The sequence below is a fragment of the Mesoplodon mirus genome (genome assembly GCF_964341445.2).
Source record: "Mesoplodon mirus genome assembly, chromosome: 15".
Lineage (NCBI taxonomy): Eukaryota > Metazoa > Chordata > Mammalia > Artiodactyla > Ziphiidae > Mesoplodon > Mesoplodon mirus.
In genome coordinates, this window is record NC_138991.1 from 36,896,960 (window position 1) to 36,924,121 (window position 27,162).

The 27,162-nt window shown below is 56.6% G+C and overlaps 1 protein-coding gene across 1 annotated transcript; it reads left to right on the forward strand.

Moving 5' to 3' along the window:
* The first annotated feature begins 655 nt into the window (after positions 1–655).
* LIMK1 (LIM domain kinase 1) lies at positions 656–25,838 on the forward strand. Its single transcript, XM_082643790.1, has 16 exons — positions 656–882; positions 2,579–2,675; positions 9,331–9,469; positions 9,789–9,898; positions 11,383–11,589; positions 16,249–16,354; positions 16,444–16,610; positions 17,705–17,888; positions 18,739–18,825; positions 19,150–19,281; positions 20,575–20,634; positions 21,013–21,078; positions 21,455–21,611; positions 23,608–23,663; positions 23,863–24,020; positions 24,098–25,838. Exons 1-16 carry the CDS (start codon positions 828–830, stop codon positions 24,258–24,260), a joined length of 1,944 nt encoding a protein of 647 aa, XP_082499916.1. The 5' UTR covers positions 656–827; the 3' UTR covers positions 24,261–25,838.
* The last annotated feature ends 1,324 nt before the right edge of the window (positions 25,839–27,162 follow it).

The following is a 27,162-nucleotide window of genomic DNA, read 5'->3' on the forward strand; positions in this document are numbered from 1 at the left end:
TTCAGCCGCGCCTCCTCCGCAACGCCGGGCAGGGCGGCGCCGGTCCAGGTCTCCAGCACTGGGAGCAGCAAATCCCTGAGCACGGTTGTGACAGTCTCCCCCAGAGGCTGCTCCTTTAGCGCCCTGCCTAGCTGGTGAGAGCCTGAGACGTGGGCCATCGCCTTCCCCCCCAAACCCTGCTGGGACCTGCCCTCCCTTCAGGCCTCAGAGAGGGAGAGGACCTGGCCGGCGCCCCTGCCCAAGGCAACCACTATGGTCCTCAGGGTCCGTCCACAACGTCTCCTCCGGGTCGGATCTCGGTTCTTGGACCCCATACAGCAGGCTTGGGTCTAGGGGCTCCCCGCAGGGAAACCGAGGCCCCTAATTGGCGCTTCTACACCCCCTAGGTTGCCGCGTCAGAACACCCATTCCACCTAAGCCGCAGCTTTGAGCTTATGCGTCTTGGCCAAGTGGCGCGGAGCAGAGTGTTGTCACTCCAGGAAGAATGAATGAAAGGAGCTGAGCGGGGCGGGGCGCCGCCGAGGGCACGGGGCGGGGCCGCGCAGGGCAGTTCGGCCGCTCGCCCGCGCCCCGCCCCGCCCCCGTGCCGCAGCAACCGAGGCCCCGCCCCGGCCCGCCTCTCCGCTTGCTCCCCAGGCCGCCGCGGCGCGGAGCCGGTGTCTGAGAGGCGGCGGCGGCGCCACGAGCCCCGAGCCCATCCCGGCCCGGCCCGCGCTCTCCGCCCCCGCCTCCCGGGCCGGCGGCGGCGGCGGCGACTGCGGGCGAGCGTGCGGGGCCCGGGCCGCCCCCAGCCCCAGCCCCGCCGGGCCCCGCCCCCCGCCGAGTGCATGAGGTTGACGCTACTTTGTTGCACCTGGAGGGAAGAACGTATGGGAGAGGAAGGTGCGCGGGGTGCGGGCCGGCGAGGCGCCGACCCAGGGGCCGGGCGGGCGGGGACGCCGCGCTGGGGGAGACGGGGAAGCGGGGGGCACGGGTGGGGGCCGGGCCTGGCCGCCGCGGAGGCTGGGTCTGCCGTGAGGCCGCGCCCCTGTGTCCTCAGGGATGAGCTCGTCCTTCCGAAGCCCGCAGGCCCCTCCCTGAAAAGCTCCCACCCTGTTTCCCCCTCCTCGGCCCCGGTGGGCTGCCCTCCCGCAGTCTGAGGGCCCCTCCTCCCTTTCATCCCCGCCTTCTCCCAACCCCCGACCGACGACCACCCGGGAGGAATCCCAGGCACAGCCCGCCCAGCCCTGGCCTCCATCCGCGTGCTGTGTCCACCCGGGGCTCGCCCTTATCCCGTCTCTAACCGCCCTTGGAAGAAAGAGTCTCTGGGAAAGCCTCAGCCCTGACTCGCAGCCCAGCGTTTGGCCGGCTCCGTGACCTTGAGCCAGGTGCTGCCTGCTGGGCCTCAGTTTCCTCGTTTGTACAGTTGAGGGCCGCATAGTTGGCCCGTGGTGCTGGTGGTTGGGAGCCTGGGGGCAGGATGGACAGAGCAGAGATGCGCCTCTGGGGAAGCTTTGGATGTATGCTGGGGCCCCCACCCCCTCTCCCTGCACCAAACCCAGTGCCTGCCATCAGTCTTGGCTGGGAGGATGACTCTCATCCTAGCCTCCTCTTCTGACCCTTCCCCCTACTGGGGCCCAAGGCTTGGGTTTGCAGGACAGTTAGGGTTATGAAGACCCCAAGATTCCTTCCCTGGGGGTCTCCTTTCCTGGGTTTCTTCATCTGACCCATCTCATAGGTCCACCAGGTTCAACAAAAGTCCTATTATGCCAGCTCCTCCAGCCCTGCCCTCCCCTGGGGCTACTGCCAACCCTCCCCCAGGTCCTTGAAGGCCCACTTGGAGCAGGGGCCCACCTTACGGTAGCTCCTAGGTCACTGGGTCCTCATGGAGGGGCAGACTGTGGCCTTGGAGCCTGGCTGGTGACCCAGCAAGCCTTACCTTCTCCAGGGCTCAGTCTCCCCATCTGTACAATGGAAAGGGGCAGGCTGGGAGATCTTCCAGGGCCCACCCAGCTCCAAGGGTGTCAGGCCCCAGGGATGACTAAGCATGCCTAGTGGCATGAAGAGGTGTCAGGCCTCCCTGGAGCAGGTATCTGGGAGCCCAGCCCGATGGCCCTGGCCCCTTGTTAGGCCACGGCATAGCCAAGCCTTCCAGGGGGCTTCAGTACAGGATGCACCAACCTAGCCCTGTCCAGTCCCTGCCCTTTGAAGGGACTGGGCAGGCAGGAGAGGAAGGGGGCCTGTGACAAGAGTGTCACCCACTGCCTTATTTCTAGATCGTGCTGCTTTCTTTCTCCGCATTTACCGTGCCAGACCCTGAGTTGAAGGATGCCATTGCTGGGGGTTGGCAGACATCTCCTCCTCCTCAGTTTACAGAGAGAGAAACTGAGGCCCAGAGGAGCTTGGTAGTTCAGCTGTGGTCTCAGCAAGACTCTGAGACCTGCATTCTTTCTGATGCTCTGTACAGTGACTGCTCAGCCTGGGCGCTGCGTGTGTACAGGAGGATTTGTGGAGGTGCATGTGGAGTTGGGGCAGGGCCGGGCCTGCAGCAAACCGCGCCTCCTGAGAATGCTTCCTAACGCCCTTTCCACCCCCGCAGGAAGCGAGTTGCCCGTGTGTGCAAGCTGCGGCCAGAGGATCTATGATGGCCAGTACCTCCAGGCCCTGAATGCTGACTGGCACGCAGACTGCTTCAGGTAGGGCAGGCTGACCTGAGCTCGGGTGCCCTAAGCAAGGCCTGCCAGAGACGTGGCGATTCCTCCTGGTGCCATCTCTGGTTGTGACTTCCAGCAAGTCCTTGGCTTCAGTTTTCCCCATCTGTGAAATGAAGCATTTGGACTAGAAGATCCCTGGAGGCCTTTCGTTTTTCTCATTCTAGACAGAAAAGGAGAGAAAAGGCGACACTTGCGTTTATGCTCGTAATACCAAGGCCTTTTGGCACCTTGGTGGGGGAGGAGTGGAGGGCAGTGCGCCCCTGCCTGCTGGGTGCTGGTGCTCCAGAGAGAGGCCTTGGGAGGAGCTGGGCCTCCTTCATGGGCCCCAGGCAAGTTTGGAAGATGCATATCCAGTAAGACCAGTCCTTTGCCTCCGGACACCAACTCCCAAGTGTAGGAGAGTAGGATCAGAGCTGTGGTGGAGCACATGGGGACCCAGAGGTGGCCCGGCAATCCAGGAGCACCATCCTGAGAAACAGGGGCAGGGGGTAGCCTTAGATAGCTCTGTAGGGCCAGAAATGGGTATGTGAGATTTCCCACATGGAGAAGTGTGGTAGGAAGCAGTTCCAGACAGAGGGCCCAGCAGGTGCAAAGGGTAGAATGGTGATGGGGCCTGGCCCAGTCAGTGAACAGCAGAGTTCAGGCAGGAAAGCACCAAAAAGGAGGGAAGGTAAAGTGGCGAGGCCCAGCTGGGGTCAGGGCATCAACCACCAGCTGAAGGAGTTTAATTTAGGCAGTGGAGGCTCCGACAGGGATTTTTTTTTTCTTTTATAAAAATAATGTCTAGGGCTTCCCTGGTGGCGCAGTGGTTGAGAGTCTGCCTGCCGATGTAGGGGACACGAGTTCGTGCCCAGGTCCGGGAAGAACCCACATGCCATGGAGCAGCTGGGCCCGTGAGCCATGGCCGCTGGGCCTGCACGTCCAGAGCCTGTGCTCCGCAATGGGAGAGGCCACAACAGTGAGAGGCCCACGTACCACAAAAGAAAAAAAAATGTCTAACATTTTCTACAATTTAGGAAGGGCCAGGCACTGTTTTAAGGACTTTTTACAGTTGGATACGTGTTGTCTCCATGAATCGGAACACAGAGAGGTTAATTCTCTTGACCAAAGATACACAGCCAGTGAGCGAAATGAGCACACAGTACCCACACTGGCTGGGGAGCCCAGAGGAGAGGCGGGCTCCGTGTCCTGGGGTTCCCAATCAAGTGTTGGGAAGGAGGCCTTCAGGGAGGAAAGGGCCTTTGAACAGGCAGAGACAGGGAGGTGGGACAGTGCAAACCGTGGAAGGCCCAGGATCAGCTCATCTGGTTGGAACAGAGTGAGTCGAGGGACATGATGAGGAGGCAAAGTTAGGATTGATTCAGTTAGGATTGATTCAAGATAAGTAGCTTCTGAGGGCAGTAGGGAGCCAGCAGAGAGTGTCAGAAAGCAGGGGAGGGATGTGGGCAGAAGTGCTATTGAAAAATGCCATCCCAGTGGGCAGATGGTAGTAACATGACAGGGAAGGGACTGTCAGTAGTTCAGGGCTCTGTGCCCATAAGACCTGACATAGGACAGTGACTAAGAGTGGAGAGAGTTTCAGATCTAGAAGGGACGATATTTGGCAAGGATTAATCATATTAGCCACTATTCATTGGTGACTCTTTTAATGTCATTTCATTAAACCTTCACCATAACCGTAGGAGGTGCCATTATTTGCTCAATTTCCATGTAAGAAATGGAGGTCGGAGAAATCAAGTAACTTGCTGAAAGTTGCCACAGCCAGAGCTGGGCCTCGAACCTATGTCTGTCTCACTCCAAGTCACTGCAGAGCTGAAGAAGTCAGGGGCTGTGGGGTGGAGCTGGGGGCTGGTGAGTGGCAGGGGCAGAATCTACAGCAGTCTGGTTTTTCACCCCGGGTGCAGAGGAGGCCAGTGGTCTGTTGGCTCTGGTGGAGCTGGGGGCCAGGTTGGTGAGGAGTTGTGCCCTGTCCTCGTTGAGGTGGAGGTGCAGTAGGCTAGCCAGGGTGGCGGTGCCCTCCCGAGAGCTGGCCGAGGTGATCTGAGACTGGTCAGAGGTTGGAAGGCCAGAGAGAACAGCCCACTCAGTGCTGGGGGATGGGATTTGAGAAGAGGCTGAGAGAAATCCAGGGAAGAACTTTGGGGGCCCCGGTGCATGGGGTGGGGAGGGAGGTAGAGCCTTGGGAGACATGGGGGAGAGCCAGGCTTGCAGCCACAGAAGCCACAGAAGGGCAGCAGTGGGGCAGGAGGCATGGAACCTAGCTTTGGAGGGGTCCCTGCCCTGTTAACCAGCAGGGCTGGTTAACCAGAGGGCTGAGGCCCCGGGAGGGGGCGGTAGGAAGGGGGCACGTTGGGTTTGGCCCTGGTGCGGTGGGGACACAGGGAAGGCTCCCACAGTGAGGGAGGGCCCACAGGCAGTAAGAGCTGTGGCTTCTACGTGATTCCACGACTTACACAGTGTTTCTGGCCCCGTGGCCTGTGGTTCTCCCAACAGCCCCCAAATCTGGTTGAGGCCAACGGTGTCCTCACTCCCATGACAGTCAGGAAAGCAGCTCAGAGAGGAGTCGCTGCTTGCTGGGCCCCTGGAAGCATCTCAGTGCCATGAAGCGGGGCTGCCACCAACCCCTGGGCTCCGAGAGCCTTGCAGCGAGAGAGTTGCTGTGGGCCCACAGAATGCCTCTGGCATTAGCACTAGGTGTCATTGTCACCGCAGAGCCAGCCCCTTTCTCTGTTGCAGTCTCCTGGAAGGTCATGGCCAGGCCCAGGGGGGTCCAGGCTTCCCCTTGCCCAGCTGCTGCCTCTGGGAGGTCCCTTCCCAGAAGCCTGCAGCGCAGGAGCCCTGGGGCTGCCGTAACTCAGGTAACATCTCCCTGGAGGCTGGTTGGGCTGACCCTGGATGAGGAGGGCTGAGTGCACAGCTGGCACTGGGGGCCGGAGCCTGGGCTGGGACGCCCCCCTCGTTGGGGGACTTTCAGGCAAAGAGGATGGACTGTCCATGGAAGTCAAGCTCTGTTCCCTCGGGGGCAGCACCAGAAGAAGCAGCTGCTCCCTGTCCCCAGAGAGTCTCCAGTGCCTTTGTCACAGCAGAGGCCGGGGGGCACGGAGCGTGCCTTTCTCGGGTGTGCAGGGCTGAGGACACAGTACCGGCCAAGCTTCCCCGCCTGCACCAGAGCCCAGGCAGTAGGCCCTTCAGCTGCTTCCTGTTGTGAGCTAAGACCAAGTCCTCTTGCACCCACATCACTGCATTATCCTCCTCCCCTGCCGTGTGGCCACGCTGGCCCCTCCCTCTGCAGCCTCCAATCCTGAGTGCCTGGAGCAGGATGGGGAAACAGCCTGTCCGGCCCACCCCTGCACTCCCCGTAGGCCTCTGGGGCCCCCCTGCGATAGGTGGCAGCAAAGGATGCTGGCCTCGAACCTGAGAAGATGCCGCTTCCTCCGAGGGGCTAAGTAAGTGGAAAGCCCCCTCCCCACCTGTCCCAGGCCTCAGGCAGGGCCCCTGGTGTGAGGGCTGGGGCTGGAGGCCATGGTGGGACAGACCCACCTGAGGCCGGGCAGTGGAGCAGGAGAACTGAAACTCCTTGGTCACTGTTGGCCGCCTGTCGAGGGGAAGCAGGCCACCGCTGAGGCTCCTGGCCCTTCTGGTACAGGTCTCCCTTGAGGCTGGTCCCCCAGCTGCTCGTTTTCACCCTTGGTTTCCAGGGATGTGGCTCTGGGTAGAGGGCACCCCTGGGAGGGAAGGACCTGTCGCTGTAGGGGTTGCCACTGCTTCCCAGCCTGGCCTGTTCATGCCCCCCTCCAGCCCCACAGTGGCCTCCTCTCCTGCTCAAGCCTGGCTCTGCCTTTGCCTGCTCTGGGAGAGGGTTACACTGTACCTGGTATTACTCTCTTGACACCCTTTGTAGGGGCAGGGGCATTGGGGGGCACCCCAAGAGCCAGGCATGTCCTGCCCCACCTGCCTCCTCTGGCTCCTGGCCAGATGTGGGCCTGAGGGGTGAGGGGATGCACAGGGTCAGGGGCTTCTGTGTGCCTTCTTCCATCGGCAAAGGTCCACTGAGGCCCCAGGCGCCAGCCACCAAACTACTATGTGAGCCTGGTCTAGATCCCCTATCTGAGATGGAGGCTGAGCCAGGGCACCTTGGAGCAGTTCTGAGGACGCTGGGGGTTGGAACTGCTCCTGGTTGAGTGCACAGAGTGAGCCAGTCTGGCAGGAAGCACTTCTGTTCTCTTCGGGGACCAGCGTTTGTAGGTGCCTGGCCTGGGACCTCAGGGAGCCGGCAGGTTAATGGCAGAGGCTGGCGGTGCAGGCTGCGTGGGGGGCCATGGGCGCATCTGAGCAGGCTTCAGGGAAGTGGTTATCAGGGAGCTGACTGCGCTCACAGAGCTTGAGTGAAGCAACGTGGGGTCTTCCAGGGCTGCTTCGGTGATGAATGTTTGTGCGTGAAAAGGACTAGGAGTTTGCAGGCAGAAGAGCATTCTCTCCCCTGTAGTAAGGCGGCTGCTCCAGAGCCCCGACTGACCCGCCCACCGAGGTGGGGAGGGGGGCTGCTTCCTGCAGCCTGGGGCTGTGGGGGAGACTCCCGCGGAGACACTCCTGAGACGTGCTTCGTGTCTGGTGGGTCTGGTCAGCGGAAAGGCGAAATGAATCATCGATCCGCACAGGAAGTGGGGTATCTCCCCAAGGTCACCCTGCGCTGACTGCGCCCCGCCTCTTTGCGGAGCCTGCTCTCCTGCTGCGCACCTTCCTGCTAGGTTAGAGCCCCCTGGGGGCTGCGCCGGGGACTCCCCGTCCCCAAGTGTCCTCCCTCCTGGCTCGGTGCCTTCCTTGCCTTGTCGCCCCGCCCGCCCCGTGGTAAGATGCCCACCCACTGCAGTCGCAGCGATTGTGGGGGCAGGAAGGGCTGCGGGGGCAACAGATGACGTCATGGCTCCCGTCCAGCCGCTGCTTCCGCTGCAGCCTCTCTCATCCCAGCGCTGCCTCCAGAGGCTTTCCCTCCCCACTCGCCATCCCTTTAAGAGACCTCATCAGACCCTGCCTTCCTGGCTTCCAAAACCCGGGCATTTTGTGTTCCCCAGCCCGCCCCCTGCCCAAAGCCCCAAGCTGTGGTCCCCAGCCCCTCCCCTCAGGCTACCAGACAATGGGGAACTGGCTGGATCCTCTTAAAGGGACAGTGTCCAGCAGCACTCTTGGCTGCTATGCGCTCCCTCCTTCTCCTCCCTCCTCCCCCTCCCTCTCCCCAGTTCCCTAGTTCAGGAGCAGTCATTGAGTGGAGGCTTTCCGGGCTGCCTGAGGCACAGTGCTCTCTGACCCAGCCCCAGTCTTTCCTGCCCTCCTGTGACCTGGTTTGTTCCCCCACTGAGCCATGAGCTCTGAGCCTGGGCCCTCCTATCCCTATGCGACCTTGGTACATCACCCGGAGCACCCAAACAGCAACAGAGCTGGACCGGTCCCCTAGCCATTCTCTGCGCAGTGTGAACTCTGGCCCAGACATACCTATGCATGCCAGGACCCTGGGTCAGGCTCTGCAGAACCCAGTGGGGCTCGTGCCTGGGGTTGAGAGGGGTGTCGGTCACTGGGGGTCCCACATTTTTGCATTTGCTTATTACCCTGGCTTAGCTGAGCTGCTGTTCCCCACCCGACCAGGACTCTTGAAGGGAAAGATGTCAGGCATGTAGGTCTAGCTCCTGGCCTGGAGGGTGGCACCTAGAAAGAAGCCTGTACATCATTTCTCCCCATCTGCCCTTCAGGGGCCCCACCAGCCAGGCCTTCCTGCTACCTATGCTGAACCCCGTTCTTCTGACGGGCAGCACCCGTGGGGCTGGCTGAAGCCTAGGAAGCCGGGAGATCCTCTCTCTTAACTGACTGACTGGTCTGTACTGAGCTGAACTCCTGCCTTGTATCTTGGTGGAACTGGGAGTATCTTCTTGGGGCCTATGGTGCCCATCTCTGTGACCTTGGGCAGGGTAGACCCTCCGAAGTTCATCTGCCTCATCTCTAAAATGAGGATAGCCATGCCTGCCTCATGGTGGCCTGTGAGGATTAATAAACTTATTAAGCAAGAAAATGGGAAGGTGCCAGCACTTAGTAGGTCTTCACAGCACCGAAAGGTCACTACCATCTACATCAGCGGCCAGAGCTGCCTCCACTTTGCTGGGAGGGGGAGGACGCAGACTAGACTGAAGAGTGGGGCTCACAGTTTGTTCCAGCCCCGCCCCTCGCCCCAACCTGAATCCCGGGCTCCCAGGTTCCAGCCCTCCCTGGGCCTGACTGGTGGGTGACTGAGAGTAACTTGCCTGCCCTCGCTGGCCATCTTCCTTCACGACAAGGGACAGGGGGCTCAGATGAGTAGCACCTCTCAGCCCAGGTCTAGCAAGTGGGCCAGACACCCTGGGTGCAGAACTGCTGAGGGTGGTTGTTCAGGCTGCACACAGTACCAGGGCTTCTGGCTGAGGGACCACGGCAGAGGGGGTGGGGGTGGGCGCTGAATCCATCCCCGGCTCCACTTGCCAAGCCCTGTGCCCCAGCACAGGCTGCTCCCGTCCAGAGGGCACACCTTTCTCTAGTGCTGCCTGTAGACTGGAAGGGCCCAGGTGTGCGGGGCGGGTGGGCCCCTCTGAGCCCCAGCTCCCCTTCCACCCAGGTGTTGCGAATGCAGTGCCTCCCTTTCACACCAGTACTATGAGAAGGATGGGCAGCTCTTCTGCAAGAAGGACTACTGGACCCGCTATGGCGAGTCTTGCCACGGGTGCTCAGAGCACATCACCAAGGGGCTGGTCATGGTAAGCACCCCTCCCCCACTCACACACCTCACCTGTGTGTGTGTGTGTGCGTGCGTGTGTATGTGTTTTCACAGGTTTCCCTGCTCCAGATCTCTCTCCCATCATCTCTCTTGTTCTTCTCTTCACTAGTTCTCTGATTCCTCTGTGCCTCCTGAGCCTGTTTGTCTGTATCCCTCAGCCCGCTATTATGGAGGCAACTCTGTCTGCCCCGAAGTTGGTTTGGGGCTGCCCTTCTGAGAGGAGGCCGAGGGGAGGAGCTATGGGGGCTGAAGGGGCTGCTGAGGTGGCTTGTCCCCACCCCCCCCAACTCCCCTTCCAGGTGGCCGGGGAGCTGAAGTACCACCCCGAATGCTTCATCTGCCTCACATGTGGGACCTTCATCGGTGACGGGGACACCTACACTCTGGTGGAGCACTCCAAGCTGTACTGGTGAGTGCCCCGCCCCTCCCGGCACCTGGCGTGCCCACCTGTGTCACACGTCTCCCACGCCAGGGCCCTTCCCCTTTCCATGTAGGGGGCGGTCATAGTGACAGTGTAGAAACCACTGGGAAATATAAGACACAGCAATCAGATGGAGAAAGCCTCAGACATGAGCTTTCTTTTCTCTTCTTCTTTTTTTTAAAAATATTTATCTAATATTTTGGCTGCGTCCGGTCTTAGTTGCGGCATGCAGGATCTTTTGTTGTGGCGCGCGGGCTTCTCTCTAGTTGTGGCGCACGGGCTCTCTAGTTGCGGCGCGTGGGCTCAGTAGTTGCAGTGCACGGGCTTAGTTGCCCTGTGGCATGTGGGATCTTAATTCCCCGACCAGGGATCAAACCCACATTCCCTGCCTTGGAAGGCTTATTCTCAACCACTGGACCACCAGGGAAGTCCCACAGACATCAGCTTTCTTACTGACATCACTGCTGTGCAGTTCTGGCACCAACCCTCAGAGTTAGCACCAACCCTGTGAGCTCAGGACCTGTCCCCAGCAAGTTCGCCCTGACTTCAGTCACCGGCCACAAGTTTGGGGGTCCCCAGGCCGCTCACATTTCTGACTGATTGGCTGCAAAGTCAGGGATTCCCACAACTCTCTCAGCTTTGATACTTCGCTCAATAACTCAGAGCTCAAGAGAGCACTATACTCACAATTATAGTTTTTTACTAAAGGCTACAAATCAGGACCAGCCAGATGAAGAAGTGCAAAGGGCGAGGTCCGGGAGGGTCTCGAATGCACAGCTTCTGTGCATTCCACCCGTGGAATCAAGACATGTGACCCGTCCTCCCTGGCATCACCAGAGTTTTTATTGGGGGTTCATTATGTAGCATAATTGATTGAATCACTGGGCACGGATTGAACTTAGTTTCCTCGAGGTCAGGCTGGGTTAGAGCCGCAGCCCTCTCACCTTGTGGTCAGTCTTGTGACCAGCAACCCCCTCCCCGCCGCCTGAGTCATCTCACTAACATTAGCTCAAGTGTGTGAAGGGCTCAAGAAAAAGGAAGATACTCCTGTTCCAAGGATTTAGAGCCTCTTTCCCAGGAGCCAGGGACAAAGACCAGACAAATTCTTTGTTATGGCAACACTGATAAAGCTGGATTTGAGGGCAGCATGACTTTTGAGGATCCCAAATGGACTCTTAATGACTTCCTGCTGAACTGGATTTATCCCCAGGCCTCATCTTGGCCAGCTGATGGAGCATAGACAACCCAGAATGAGCCCCGGAGAGGGGCAAGGCTGGGCTGAGCATGCCCAGTTCCTGCTCCCAGCCCATCAGGCAGCCAAGGTCCTCCTCTTCCCTTGGGGAGCAGTGAGGGGAGGGTGGGAGGAGAAGAGAGCCTGGGGCTGAGGGATCGGGGTTGGGGTGATGCTGGTGACTGTCCTGACACACTTTTCTTCCCGCTCTTTGGGTCCCCACCACCTGTGGCTCTTGCAGCGGACACTGCTACTACCAGACTGTGGTGACCCCCGTCATTGAGCAGATCCTGCCTGATTCCCCCAGCTCCCACCTGCCCCACACAGTCACCCTCGTATCCATCCCAGCCTCAGCTCATGGCAAACGTGGCCTCTCGGTCTCCATCGACCCCCCTCATGGCCCGCCAGGCTGCAGCACAGAGCACTCCCACACCGTCCGCGTCCAGGGGTGAGTGGCTGGCCTGCTGAGGCTGCAGCTGGTGCAGCTGTGGGCACGGATGCTCTAGGTGGGTGGCCGACTCTGGGGCAGGGGAGCCCTGAGACTGGGTGAGCACATGGGGCCAGTTGGAACCCAGCTCTGACAACCTGTATACCAGATGCCTGGTCCAATCATTCCTCCAAAAAAACATAAGAAATGTTAGATAAAATATTTTAAATGTTTTCTTTAATCCCTGCATGACCCAACAAGAAAGAGAAGTAACCAGGTCAGGAATAAGTGAAGGAAGGAGCCCAGGGGTATCATCAGAGCATGGAAGGCAGCCATGACTTAAGGGCAAATCTGAATTGGGTGAATTAAGCTTCAGTTTTCGAGTCTTCTCATGGCTGAGCCTCTCAAAGCCCTGACTTGCTCAAGGAAAGTGAGTCTGATAAGAGAACACCTCCCCACCCCATAAAGCTGCAACCCCCAAAGGGCTCTCAGGGTGAGGAAGAACAAGAAATAAACCATACCTTCCACCAGCCCCCGCCCCCCCACCGCCCCTGACAACCAACTCCCAGAACTAGAAAATAAACTGATTTGAACCTAAATGGAAGGGGAGATGGAATCTCCCCTGAGAATTCATACACTTGGGTTTGCCAACCAAGTTCACATGCCTGGGTTGTTCAGAAAACCTCCAGGCAGAATTGTAAAAGTTTAAAGTACTTCTCCACTAGGGGTAATGTCCTTAGGCCCTGACAGAATCAGATGCAGATCCTTTCTGGAGGAACCCACCTCCAGGCTTCACAGAATTTCTCAAGATAAGCATCCCAAGGAAGGTGAGCCGTTTGGTCAAAAATCATAGAGAACAAGGCACTGTGAGCAAGAACCAGCAGAAACAACAGGTGGCAGAAGCAGACCTACAAAACCCGCAGATGGTAGGATTATCAGAAACAATACAAAATAATTATGCTCCATATGTTTTAATAAATAAGAGATCCTTGGAAAAAGTGAGTAAAGAGCAAATGAATTTGGAAAAGAACCACATAGAACCCCTAGAAGTGAAAGATGGGTTTAGCAGTAGAGGAGGGTTTTAAACAACTGAAGGGAGGGCTTCCCTGGTGGCGCAGTGGTTGAGAGTCCGCCTGCCGATGCAGGGGACACGGGTTCGTGCCCCGGTCCGGGAAGATCCCACGTGCCGCAGAGCGGCTGTGCCCGTGAGCCATGGCCGCTGAGCCTGCGCGTCCGAAGCCTCTGCGTCCGGAGCCTGTGCTCCGCAACAGGAGAGGCCACAACAGTGAGAGGCCTGTGTACCGCAAAAAAATAAAAATAAAATAAATAAATAAACAGCTGAAGGGAGAAGCAGAAACACAACAAGGTGAAAATAGGGAAAGAGAGGTTAAGACGTACGGAGGACAGAGTGAGCAGCTCTAATCATCCATCTAGAATCACAGGAGAAGAGAGAATGGGAGAGAGGCAGTATTTGAAGATATGATGGCTGAGAACTTCCCAGAGCTGATAAAAGATACCAGTCCACAGACTGAAACCCAGTAAATCCCAAACAGGAAAACTAAAAAGAAATTCACCCATAGATTCCCCGACCTGGTGAAACTACTACACCAAAGGCAAAAGAAAAGACTTTAAAAGTAGCCATTGGGAGGACTTCCCTGGTGGCTCAGTGGTTAAGAATCCGCCTGCCAATGTAGGGGACATGGGTTTGAGCCCTGGTCTGGGAAGATCCCACATGCCGAGGAGCAGCTAAACCTGTGTGCCGCAACTACCGAGCCTGTGTTCTAGAGCCCGCGAGCCACAACTACTGAGCCCGTGTGCCAGAGCTACTGAAGCCCTTGCATCTAGAGCCCATGCTCCGCAACAAGAGAAGCCACTGCAATGAGAAGCCTGTGCACTGCAACGAAGAGTAGCCCCGACTCGCCGCAATAGAGAGAAAGCCTGCATGCAGCAGCAACGAAGACCCAATGCAGCCAAAAATAACTAAATTTATTTAAAAAACAAAAATTTCCTTCAAAACCAGAACAGGCTGACAGCTGATTTCTCAACAGAAACAATGAAAGCCAGAAATAGTGAAATGATATATTCAATGCACTCAGCAAAAAAGAACCATCAACCTAGAATTCTATCCTTGATGAAAATGTCCTTCAAGTATGAAGGTGAAATAAAGACATGTTAAGGCAGACAAAATGGGATTCGATACTAGCAGATCGTCCCTAGAGAAAATTCTAAAGGTTGTAGAAAAGGTCCAAGATGTAAGAAGAAATGAAGGTTAAGGGGCTGACGCAGTTGATAACGTGCTGTGAGACGTTGAGCAGTTCCCTTGTCCTCTCGGGGCTTTGGGGTCTCTGTCTGAACAACGAGGGAGTCAGATACCTTGGAGCCTTCTAAGATTTCTCCTGGGCCTTCATGGACCCTTGAGAAATAGTTTTAAACATTCCCCATGTCTGGGTGTGGGAGCCACGTGCCAGCTTTCTTTGGATTCAGTGAACATTTCTCACATACCTGCCAGGTACCAGACCCCATGCCTAAGCACTGGTGAGAAGTGAAGATGGTACTGGGGGAGGAGGAGGAGGCTGGGCTTGACTCTGTATCTCCACCCCCATCTTGAGCATCAGCCAGGCCAGCAGCTGCCTTCCATACACAAGTGAGCAGACAGATTGGTGAGAGAGATGGGGAAACTCCCAGACCAGCTGGCCCCTGACAACTGGGCAGAATTTTAGAAGTAGAGGGTCCATGGCACCTCCTCCCTGCCTCCCTCACTGGGTGAGCATTCTTTCCTGCTTCTTTTCCCCCCCTTTGGCCACACCGTGCAGCTTGTGGGATCTTAGTTCCCCCACCAGGGATCGACCTGGGCCACAGCAGTGAAAGCACCAAGTCCTAACCACTGGACCACCAGGCAGTTCCCTAAGGAATATATTTTTAAGGCTATATCCATAAGAAGTCTTTATCCATGAAAATATATTCACTATTTTTTAACTTTTTTAATCCTGAACGTTTCAAATTTACAGAAAAATTACTAAAATAATAAGTATATTGAATACCTGTACACCTTTTACCTAAGTTCACCAGTTTTAACTTTCTGCCACACTTGAGGTATGTGTGTCTCTCCCTGTGTCTATATATTTGTGTGTATATACATATATATACTTATTTGTATGTACACACGTACATATTGCTATTTTTTACTAAATCATTTGAGTGGAGGTTGACCATCCTCCCCCCACATACTTCAGACCTTCTCCTAAAAACAAGGGCATTCCCTTACATAATTATCCATTGTATCTTATAGTGTAGTTATGAAATTTAGGAAGTTTAACATTGATATTTTATTCAGTATACAATCCACATTCAAATTTTGCCAGTTGTCTCAATACTGTCCTTTATGGCAGTTTCCCCCTTGATCCAAGATCCAGTCCAGGATCACACATTGCACTGAATCCTCATGTCTCTTCAGTCTCTTTTAATCTGTGCCAGTTCCTCAGCTTTTCATTGTCCTTTATGACCTTGACATTTGTGAGAGTGCAAGTCAGTTAAGGAAGCGTGCCCCTCCATTTGGGTTTGACGGAGGCTTCCTCTTCCTTAGGTTTAAGTCATGCATTTTAACCAGATACCTGATTTTGAGTCCTTCTCTGTGCATCTTACTGGTAGACACAGGATGTCAGTGAAGTGCTCCCTTTATTGGGGATGTCAACTTCGATTATTTGGTTAAAGTGCAGTCCACTCTCTCTGCTGTAAAGGATTTTTTTTCCCCTTTGCAATGTAACCAGTTTGAGTCATCTGTGAGATACGAGTCTGTAAATATCCTGTTCCCAACAGCCTTTCACTAACTCTAGCATCCACAGATAATTCTGTGATGGCTACAAAGTGGTGATTTTCTGTGTTCTTCCTGCTGTATTTATTAACTGACTTTCCTGTATAAGGAAGCACTTCTTTCCCATGTGAGAATATACTCATAATTGAAAAATTGCTAGCAATCTGTTTTTCTTAAAGCTCTCAGTCTCCTTTCTGTCCTGCCCACCCTCCCCCAGCCCTTGCCCATCTCAGGGCACAGACAAAGTGACCATTCTTTGAAAAGCTTTTACAAAGACAAAATGACAATCAGATAGTTAACACCAAGGAGTTAAGAGAAGCAAGTAAATTTAGCAAGTTGGCCATTCTGTGAGCTAGTTTATGGCCAAGTAATCCAGGGCACCAGCCCCATCTCCACCCTGCAGCTGTGGCTCAGCCCAGGCTGCTCGCTCCTTCCCGCCGATCCCAGAGGAGTGGAGGCCTTAGCTTCATCTTGCAGGGCAAGTTTGGGGGTCAGGTAGGAAGCAGTGGGTCCAGACCCTCTTAGGACTCTTTGACACTTCTCTGCCCCACACGTACCAGCCAGGTAGAAGGAGAGGTCTGTCCTCCATGGCAGAGACAACGCTCTGTTGAACAGGAGGCCCCGAGCATCTAGTGTAGGGGGGCAAATACCTGGAGGGCATGCCACTTTTCTCCAGTTCCACACCCATAGCAAGCATTGTAATTAGTATAGAGCTCTTCCCACCAAACCAGAATTCGGTGTTCCTGCCAGTTGCCACCTGCTGATCACACGAGATAGAACGGTTTGCCCCCATGCTCCCGATCTGATCCCCTTGGCCTTGGTTTCCTAGCGGGGTGAGCAGGGGTCTGACCACCACTCTGTGCCCACAGAGTGGACCCGGGCTGCATGAGCCCGGATGTAAAGAATTCCATCCACGTTGGAGACCGGATCCTGGAAATCAATGGCACGCCCATCCGGAATGTGCCCTTGGACGAGGTACGGGTCCTGAGTCTGTGGTTGGAGGTGGTGCTTCCCTGAGAGCACCACCCCTGAGACTCACCTGTCCACACTCCTGCTCTCCCCAGATTGATCTGCTGATCCAGGAAACCAGCCGCCTGCTCCAGCTGACTCTTGAGCATGACCCCCATGACACACTGGGCCACGGGCCGGGGCCTGAGTCCAGCCCGCTGGTCTCCCCGGTTCACACTCCCAGCGGGGAGGCGGGCAGCTCCGGCCGGCAGAAGCCTGTCCTGTAAGTCAGCCCTGCACCTTGATGTACTGTATCTTGGTACTTTCACTGACGCTGGGCCTCAGGGGGCATGGGACCTGGTCCCTACCCTCCGGTAGCTCACGGTCTGATGGGGGAGTCAGCCCTGCAAAAAGGAGGCCGGCAAGGGGTGCAGGGGGCTAGAAAGAGGAAGGAGAATGAGAAGGAGCAAACGGGGAAAGCAGCGCCCCCAGCTGGGGATGACAGAGCGCTTCCAGGGTGGACCAGCGCCCTGGCTTCGAGGAGCAGCTGGCCAGCAGCTCAGGATGCTGGGGCATCGGATGTATTGGGGAGTGGTGGGCTCTGAGGCAGAAACTCGTGGCCAGGGTCTTTGGGCTTTGCCTAATCCGGGGCGCCACCGAAGGGTGTTGCAGCACAGTGATGTGTTTCACAGAGACCACTCTGGTCCCCTTTGCAGGGAGGTGCCCAGGACCAGTGACAGCTGGGGGCCTGTTGTGGTGGTCCAGGCCAGAGGGGCCAAGTGCCCTGTACCCTCTTAAAGGGAGGTGGGGGGGCACCAGGAAGAAGCCCAGAAGCAGCCTGGTCCTCGTGCCACTCACTGCGGGGGCCTGCTCAGGACTCCTGGTCAAGGCTTTGAGGGGGACACCTGGGATGACAGCCTTTATGCTAAGAAACAGTGATACTGAAGGCATGTGTTTCCTCCTCCCCTGCATTTGTCTGGCGCTCAGGCCGCCCTGCAAGACCACCTGTGGGAGTCCTGGGCAGGTAGTCTGCCTCTGCACTCCAAGGCCTGGGACTCAAGTGCTGGGAGGCAGAGCGTCTGATCCAGGGTCACCAGACAGAGAAGGCCAAGGGCAAACATTCCTACCTTAACAGGAAGTGCAAGCCAGACAGGGCACTGGGTGCTGGCATCGGGATGGGGCGAGAGCCTCATGACTCCCCCAGGAGAGCTGTCCTGTGCCACCCTTTCTGGCTGTATGGGTGACTGTACGTAGAGTAGCATCGATGGGGCATGGAAGGCAGGGGGAAGGGGGCAGGGCCAAGACCTGGCCTCCCCCCAAGGGGGCCTCGTCCAGGTGCCCACCTGGTGGCAGCGGGCGCTGGGTGTGTTCCCCCAGGAGGAGCTGCAGCATCGACACGTCCCCGGGCGCCGGCTCGCTGGGCTCCCCGGCCTCCCAGCGCGAGGACCTGGGTCGCTCCGGGTCCCTCCGTGTGGTCTGCCGGCCGCACCGCATCTTCCGGCCTTCGGACCTCATCCACGGGGAGGTGTTGGGCAAGGGCTGCTTCGGCCAAGCCATCAAGGTACAGGGCACGCCAGGCAGGGATGGGGTCGTGGGTGGGAGCAGGGGGGCAGTCTGTGTGTGACCCATTGGTCTTCCACCCTCCTCCCACCAGTGTCCCCAGGAAGCCCCACTGGAAGGGTATCTGGCTTCCAGACTCGCTGGCCAGAGCTCTCTTCTACCTGGGCCTCCCTGAGCTAGTTAGGGGGAGGGGACTTACTATAGACAGACCGCGTGGAGGAGGTTGTGGGAAAGTGGCTCCTTAGGGCGGGGGATGGGAGGGCAGCCCAGACTGACCCTGAAGGCTCCCTTCCCCAGGCCCCCTTACTGAGCCCAATGCCAGCCCCCTCCTGGCCTCTGGGCTGCTCACCCGCTTCACACTCTCCCCCAGCAAGACACGAGCCCTTCCCTGGCTCTGATGTCACCTGGCTATGACTAGACTGGAAGGTTCAGAGTTATACAAAAGGCACCAGCCAGGTTGCCCACGTGTGCAGACAGGCCCCAGCCCCTGTCCCTGGTCAGAATCTCTGGTAGAGCTACCATTTGACTTCCAGGAGGCAGCCCAGCAGAGGAGAAGAAAGAGGGCTGGCCTCTGGGTCAGGCGGTCCTGGACCCAAGCCCTGGCCATCCCCCTTCCTGCCACCTGGGTGACCGTGGGCCCTGGTAGGAAACCTTCTTGAGCCTCAGTTTCCTCACCTATAAAGGACTTAAGTCCCACCCCCTCGGGGGCTGGGAGCATCCCATGAAAAGTCTGCGAAGAGCTTGAAGCCGTCTGCCCATCTGCCTGGGGTGGGGATGGGCCTCCTGCAGGGCGGGCCTAGAGCACAGCATGTGCCTGTGCTGAGTCTCAACCCTTGGGCGTCCCCACGCAGGTGACACACCGGGAGACAGGCGAGGTGATGGTGATGAAGGAGCTGATCCGCTTCGATGAGGAGACCCAGCGGACGTTCCTCAAGGAGGTGGGTGAGGGGCCTGCTGCACCCTCTGCACCAGACTCCTAGGACCTGCCCCACCCTTCGCCATTGAGAGGGGGTGGGTGGCAGAGGGCTGCGGGAGGATGTGACGCTCAAGCCCACGCTGGAAGAAGAGAAACTATCTGCCAGGAGGGCGAGAGGGGCAAGGACGTCACTGGGGGTGGGAGCAGCCCAAGCAAAGAGCACGGCAGCTGGCAGGTGTGACCCCGGGGGCTTGAAGGCTTCTCCATCTTTGGAACTGTCCGTGGTGGCCTCTGGTGGGAAATGGGGAGAAGGAGACCTGGGCCCAGCCTGTTTACACCCCACCAGGTGAAGGTCATGCGATGCCTGGAGCACCCCAACGTGCTCAAGTTCATCGGGGTGCTCTACAAGGACAAGAGGCTCAATTTCATCACCGAGTACATCAAGGGTGGCACGCTCCGGAGCCTCATCAAGGGCATGGTGAGTGCCGGGCAGAGCCCCTGCCTGAGATCCGTCCCAGCCGCTCCTGCCCTAGGACCCTGGGCCCAGCGGCTCCTCTGTGGGTCCCAGTCTCCTCCCAGGCTCTTCATTGGGGATCGGCCTCTGGTGTCAAAGGCCCTCCAGACACTGATTCTGAATCGAATAAGGGAGCAACTGACTCCATCTAAGGTGGGGGGGAAGCTGGGGCCCAGAGAAGGGTGGCAGCTTCGTTGAGGGGACGCACAGGCTGTCAGGTTAACCCCACGCACCTGCCATAGATTACCTCTCCCAGAGGGTCTTTGTTTTGCTTCTAAGCAAAACCAAGTCACTGTTTGCCATGATATATAAAATTCAGAACTTGCTGTTAGAGCTTGGATGAAATTACCGATCCTCCTCTAAAAAAGAAGCGTTTGGAGGGGAGCTTCCAGCTCTCCTGGGATGCTGACGGTGCCCTGGGATCCGATGCTCACCCACCCCAGCATCACCCTCAGACCCGGAGACCCTGTTCCCTTCCCTCGCCACTGAGTCCTCAGTCCCTCAGGTTGGATTACCTGCTGTCGCCAGAGTGTGGTCCCTGCGGGCTCCGGACAGGTGTAACTTCTCAGAGGGATTCTGTGGTCCAGTGCAACTTAGAAATGCTGGGCTGCACCAGCGCAGGCTTCCTGGCTGCACCTGAATCATTAATACGCTCTGATGTCCTTGCTCTCCCACTTGAGGTCTCCAAGGAGATGGGAGAGAATGGGGTGTTTCCCCAAATGATTTGAGCCCAGAGCCCTGCTCTCCGGAGTGACTCACCGCAGCTCTCTGCAGGCGACCTCGCCAGGCCCGTCTCTGCTGGTCCATGAAAGCAGGTTCAGGTTTTTTAAAAACTCGAAAAAATGGGATTTTGTAGAAGAGAGAGTTTTTGTTCTCAGAGGAAGTGGGTCAGGAACTATAGAAGAGTATCTCCCACCCCATCACTGTTTGGAACCAGTTCTGTTAGAAAATTGTTTTGAATTATTCACCCACAGCCCTTAGAGGGGACAGTTGTGAGGGACTTCCCTGGCAGTCCAGTGGTTAGGACTCAGCACTCTCACTGCTGGGGCTGCAGGTTCAGTCCCTGGTTGGGGAGCTAAGATCCCACAAGCCACGTGGCAAAAAAAAAAAAAAGAAGGGACAGTTATGGGTGTAGAAGAGAGTTGGGGGTGCGTCATCGGACCCTGCAGGACACTCACCCCTTCCTGTCTCTCTCTCACCCAATGTCCTGCAACTGTGGCCCTGATGGCTCATCCTGGTCATTCTTCCCACCTCCAGGACAGCCAGTACCCGTGGAGTCAGAGGGTGAGCTTTGCCAAGGACATCGCTTCAGGGATGGTGAGTAGTAGGCTCTGATTGCCGGGGGGCGTGTGGGCTGGGTGATCCGGCCCCACTTATAAAAGCATCTCGGGGCTTCCCTGGTGGTCCAGTGGCTAAGACTCTGCGCTTCCACTGCAGGGGGCGCGGGTTCCATCCCTGGTCGGGGAAGTAAGATCCCGCAGGCCACATGGTGTGGCAAAAAATGAAAAACAAAACACGTTCTCCAGCGCTCACCTAAACTTCACAAGGAGTTTAGAAATGGAAGCCACAGGAAGCTTTGAGAGAGGACAGAGGGGATCCAGTGGGAGGGGGGAAGGTGGGAGCCTCGGGGCGACCAGGGCGGGGCTGGGGGCCCTCAGCACGGCTGCCCCTGACCCCCGTGCCCCCCACCCTCAGGCCTACCTCCACTCCATGAACATCATCCACCGGGACCTGAACTCCCACAACTGCCTGGTTCGTGAGGTGAGCGGCTTGGGCGGGAGGGGACAGCGGGGGCCCCGCCCACCACACCGCTAGAAGTGCGGGGGCAGGGCCTCTGCTGTGAGCATGGCCTTCACGGAGAGCGGCCCACAGGGTGGCCGCAGCCTACACCGGGCTGCACCAGGGGCTGCGGGCCCGGAGGAGGGCCCGGGTGTGTGGACTGGGGTGGTCAGGGCAGGCTTCCTGAAAGAAGCTTTGGGGGGGATGTACTTCAGTGGGGGACAAGTGGGCCCAGGGAGCCCGGCGTCTAAGGGGCAGTGGCTGACGGACCACAGGCTGTCCCCAGAAGGCCGAGGAGGGAGTGGGCAGGTGGTGCCAGGGGCGTGTCTCAGTGTGGCTCTGCTTCCGGGTCACCCAGAACAAGAACGTGGTGGTGGCCGACTTCGGGCTGGCGCGGCTTATGGTGGATGAGAAGACGCAGCCCGAGGACCTGCGGAGCCTCAAGAAGCCAGACCGGAAAAAGCGTTACACGGTGGTGGGCAACCCCTACTGGATGGCGCCCGAGATGATCCACGGTGAGTCGGCAGCCCCGCCTGGCACATCCCCTAGGGCCCCGCGGTCCCAGGCGGAGCTGCAGGAGGTGGAGGTCCTGCCCTGCCCCTCTTTGAGTCCTGTCGTTGGTTTCCTTGTGCTGCTGCAACCAGTCATCACACACTTGGCTTAAAAAACACAAATTAGGGCTTCTCTGGTGATGCAGTGGTTGGGAATCCGCCTGCCGATGCAGGGGACACGGGTTCGAGCCCTGGTCCGGGAAGATCCCACATGCCGCGCGGAGCAACCAAGCCCGTGCGCCACAACTTCTGAGCCTGTGCTCTGGAGCCCGCAAGCCACAGCTACTGAACCCCACATGCCTAGAGCCCGTGCTCCACAGCAAGAGAAGCCACCGCAAATGAGAAGCCCGTGCACCGCAACGAAGAGTAGCCTCCGCTCTCCGCAACTAGAGAAGGCCTGCGCGCAGCAACGAAGACCCAGTGCAGCCAAAAATAAAATAAATAAGTAAATAAGTAAATAAATTGATTTTAAAAACCCCACAAATTATCCTGTAGTTCTGGAGGTCAGGAGTCCAGTATCAGGCTCACTGAGCTGAAGTCTGGTGTCAGCAGGGCTGCATTCCTTCTGGAGGCTCAAGGGGAGAGGATCTGTTTCCTTTCCTTTTCCAGTTTCTAGAGGCTGCCTCATTCCCTGGCTCCTGGTCCCTCCTTCAGCAAGGCCAGCAACGCAGCCTCTTCTCTCTGACATCTGTGTCCATTGTCACATCTCCTTCCCTGAGCCTGACCCTCCGCTCTCCTTCATAAAGACCTTGGTGATCCCATAGGGCTCAGCTGAAAGATCCAAGATAATCTCATCTCGAGATCCCTAACTGAGTCACACCTGCAAAGGCCCGTATAAGGCAGCGTGTTCACAGGGTCCAGGAATTAGGACGGGGACACCTCCGGGGCCATTATTCAGCCTCCCACAGATCCCCTTTCTCCCACTCCATTTCTTTTTTTTTCAGGCCTGTTACACAGTGGTCCCACGTGTGCCCAGACTGGGGCTTATAAAGCCTCTCCACAGGCAGGGGACATGCAAACACAGGGTCAGGGCCGCAGAGCCAGGGTCATCTCAACACCAGCTCTGACCAAAGTTAACATAACCCACCCCCCAATAACTTAACCTGTAAATTGGGGTTAATAGCCCCTATCTTTAAGGAGTAATGTGAGAATTAGATAAGGTTTGTAAGCTAGTCAGAATTCAGTAAATGAGAGTGGCTGTCCTGATTATTTTTAACGTCGTTAGAGAGGGTATTGTTTCCATTTTACAGCTGAGGCACCTGAGGCTCAGAGAGTATGTATCAGTCCCTGAGGCTGCTACAAACCGGGTGGCTTAACAACAGACACTTATTCTCTTGTAGTTCTGGAAGCCAGAAGTCTGAAATCCAGTAGAGCTGTGCTCCCTCCGGGGATTTTAAGGGAGAATCCATTCATTGCTGCTTACAGGTTCTGATCCTGGCGTTCCTGGACCTCTGTCTTCATGTGACTGCCTCCTCCTCTGTGTCTTTTCCTTTTCAGTCTCTTTTATAAGGACAGTTGTGATGGCATTGAGGGCCTGCCCGGATAATCCAGGCTGTCTCATCTCAGGATCTTTAACTTAATCGTAACTTCAGAGACCCTTTTTCCAATAATATTCACAGGTTCCAGGGGTCTGACACAGTTATCTTTCAGGGTCACCACAAGGTCCATGACCTGCCCGGAGTCACATAGCTGGTTAGTGACTGAGCTGGGCCTGGAACCCCTTGCCCACGGCTTTCAGCTTTACCCACCGCCCTCCCCCGCCAACAGGTTGGCTTAGACTGGGTGGGCTCAGATAGTGTCAGAGCCTAAGGCCTGATCCTACAGAGGTTTCTAGCATCTGCCTCCTGTCCTGACCTGCTGGCCAGGGCATTCCCCCCAGTGGGCGGGTCCCTGGCCCAGCACCCTCACCAGCTGGCATCCCTGGCCCCGTGCCCCTGCTAACAGTGGTCTCTTCATCCAGGCCGCAGCTACGATGAGAAGGTGGATGTGTTTTCCTTTGGAATCGTCCTGTGCGAGGTAGGTCCGGGGTGGGCGCACACTGCAGGGGCCCCAGGCCAGGGAGGCTCTGGGAACGGGGCTGCCCACAGCAACCTGCATTCCCGGGGGTGTGGTGGTCCAGGGGGTGCCAGACCCGGGTGTGACCTGCCCTCGAACCCACCTGGGTGATGCCCAGTCCCAGGGGCCCCGGGTAACTGCTGGGCTTCGTGCTGGACAGATCATCGGGCGGGTGAACGCTGACCCAGACTACCTGCCGCGCACCATGGATTTTGGCCTCAATGTGCGAGGCTTCCTGGACCGCTACTGCCCCCCAAACTGCCCCCCAAGCTTCTTCCCCATTACTGTGCGCTGCTGCGATCTGGACCCGGAGAAGAGGTGAGTGGGGTGGGGGCTTAGGGTGGGGTGGTCCCCAGCAGAGCCCGAACCCACCATCCCTCCGCCTGTCTCCCCAGGCCCTCTTTCGTGAAGCTGGAGCAGTGGCTGGAGACCCTCCGCATGCACTTGGCCGGCCACCTGCCATTGGGCCCACAGCTGGAGCAGCTAGACAGGGGCTTCTGGGAGACCTACCGGCGCGGCGAGAGTGGACTGCCTGCCCACCCTGAGGTCCCCGACTGAGACCGGCCTGCCCAGCTGCCCCTGTCCCCGACTTGGGAGAATCCACCCTGCACCAGATTCCTCTGTATGCGGTGGCCAGGTGTGGCACCCTCAGCGGGGCAGCGGACACCCAGACCCCTCCCCAGCGCCAGGCCCTAACTTGCCTTCTACCCTGTGGGCCGTGGCCCCTGCCCTTTCTCTGCCCCCGGCCCCAGAGCTGGCCTGACTGCACAGACACCATCACCTCACCCTGCCTTACCTCTGTCTTAGTGGGGCCACCCCCTCACGCTTCTCCTTGCATGAGCTGGAGGACCCGTGTGAGCTGTACCCCATCCCATACCCGGTACCCTATCCCACACCCGCTGCCCCGGCTGTCCTGTGCACACTCTACCCGTCTGCAGCTCCTCCGAGGCTGGGCCAGAGGACAGACAGCCTCAGACCATGGCTCATCACGTGTATTCCCAGGAGCCAAACAGGGAGTCTGGGGCCCATCACCCCTCAGGGGGTGTCTAGGTAGCGTCAGGTATTGATAATTATCCAAACCCCCAAAGCAGAGAGAGGTCGTCTCCTGTGGGGTGGAAATCCCCGTGGCTGGGCAACGGCCCTCCCTCGCTTTGGGTCTTTTTGTTTCTTTATTGAAGCCACTTTAGTGAGAAGCAGGTACCAGGCCTCAGGGTGAAGGGAGGGTCTCTGGAGGGAGAGGGGAGCCGTGGTCCCAGGGCCAGAGCTGCTGGGAGGAGCAACAGAAGGAGGCTGGGCAGAGTGGATGAGGCAGTGTCCACCAGCATCCCAGCCCCCTGAAGTTCATCTCAGCACCCATCCCGGGCCTCTCCCGGAGGCTCCCTGCCAGTGGCCAGAGCAGCCCCTGCCCCTCCCCATGCCCCTCTGTCCTCTGGGTTCTTTCTGTGTAATCTATTTTTTAAGAAGAGTTTGTATTATTTTTTCATATGGCTGCAGCAGCAGCAGCTGCTGGGGGCTTGGGGTTTTATTTTTTTGGCGGGCGGGGGTGGGGGGGCCATTTTGTCACTTTGCCTCAGTTGAGCATCTAGGAAGTATTAAGACTGTGAAGCCTTCTCAGTGCACTTTGAACCTGGAAAGCAATTGAAACAGGCCCATGGGACTATGACTCAGGGAGGTGGGACACAGTCACCTCCATCCAGGAATCACGATGTCTAAGGAACAAAACCCAGACTCAGAATAATAAAATAAATTCTGTACTCCCCACCAGATCCTGCTTTGTGACATGTGTCTGGGGGCCCTGAGGAAACAGGAGGAGAGAGGAACTTTTTGGATTAGAAGCCTTGTGGGAAGACAGGAATGGAGGTGTGGACGGAGGACATAGAGGGTGGGAATGGAGGTGGTGGCCCAGCTGGGACAAGTGAGGACTTTCCAAAGCTGGGTTTGGGGGTGGGGGGAGGATTGGGGAAGAGTGAGAGAGACTAGGGAATGGATTGCTCTTATTGCATGCTTGTTTTTTTTCTAAAATGTAAAGGGTCCAATCAGGAAAACAGAAACCACCCTAGTTATTTCTTTTTTTTTTCTTTTTTTAACATCTTTATTGGAGTATAATTGCTTACAATGGTGTGTTAGTTTCTGCTTTATAACAAAGTGAATCAGTTATACATATACATGTGTTCCCATATAGTTTGTTTTTTTGTTTTTTTTTTTAGTTTCTGCTTTATAACAAAGTGAATCAGTCATACATACACATCTGTTCCCACATCCCTTCCCTCTTGCGTCTCCCTCCCTCCCACCCTCCCCATCCCACCCCTCCAGGCGGTCACAAAGCACCGAGCTGATCTCCCTGTGCCATGCTGCTGCTTCCCACTATCTATCTACCCTACGTTTGGTACTGTATATATGTCCATGCCTCTCTTTCGCTTTGTCACAGCTTACCCTTCCCCCTCCCCATATCCTCAAGTCCATTCTCAAGTAGGTCTGTGTCTTTATTCCTGTTTTACCCCTAGGTTCTTCATGACATTTTTTTCCCTTAAATTCCATATATATGTGTTAGCATACGGTATTTGTCTTTCTCTTTCTGACTTACTTCACTCTGTATGACAGACTCTAGGTCTATCCACCTCATTACAAATAGCTCAGTTTCGTTTCTTTTTATGGCTGAGTAATATTCCATTGTATATATGTGCCACATCTTTATCCATTCATCCGATGATGGACACTTAGGTTGTTTCCATCTCCAGGCTATTGTGAATAGAGCTGCAATGAACATTTTGGTACATGTCTCTTTTTGAATTATGGTTTTCTCAGGGTATATGCCTAGTAGTGGGATTGCTGGGTCATGTGGTAGTTCTATTTTTAGTTTTTTAAGGAACCTCCATACTGTTCTCCATAGTGGCTGTACCAATTCACATTCCCACCAGCAGTGCAAGAGTGTTCCCTTTTCTCCACACCCTCTCCAGCATTTATTGTTTCTAGATTTCTTGATGATGGCCATTCTGACCACCCTAGTTATTTCAAATATAGGTCATTTAATCCAGGGAATTGTTTATACAGGTGGCGAAAACACAGTGGAAGGGCGAAAAGTGGATACTGAGAGAACCATTTCTGATGAACTGAAGGAAGCAGCTGCTACCCCTTGGCTGGGGCATTTAAGGAAAGAGGAGGTTAGTTTAGTTATCTGGTGTCGGGTAACACTTCACCCCTTAAATTTGGTGGCTTGAAATAACTGATCACTCATGGATCACAACCACTCTGTCAAGGATATGGGAGCAGCTTGGGTGGGTGGTTTTGGTCTGGCTTCTCTCCTAGGGTTGTGTTGGTGTTTTGGGTCTGGGGTCTCTCCTAAGTTTGTGGTCAGATACCGCCTGGGGCTACAGACATTTGAGGGCTTGAGTGGGACCAGAGGGTCCACTTCCAGGGGCCCTCTGTATGTGCCTCACACCCATGGCTGCAAATTGATGCT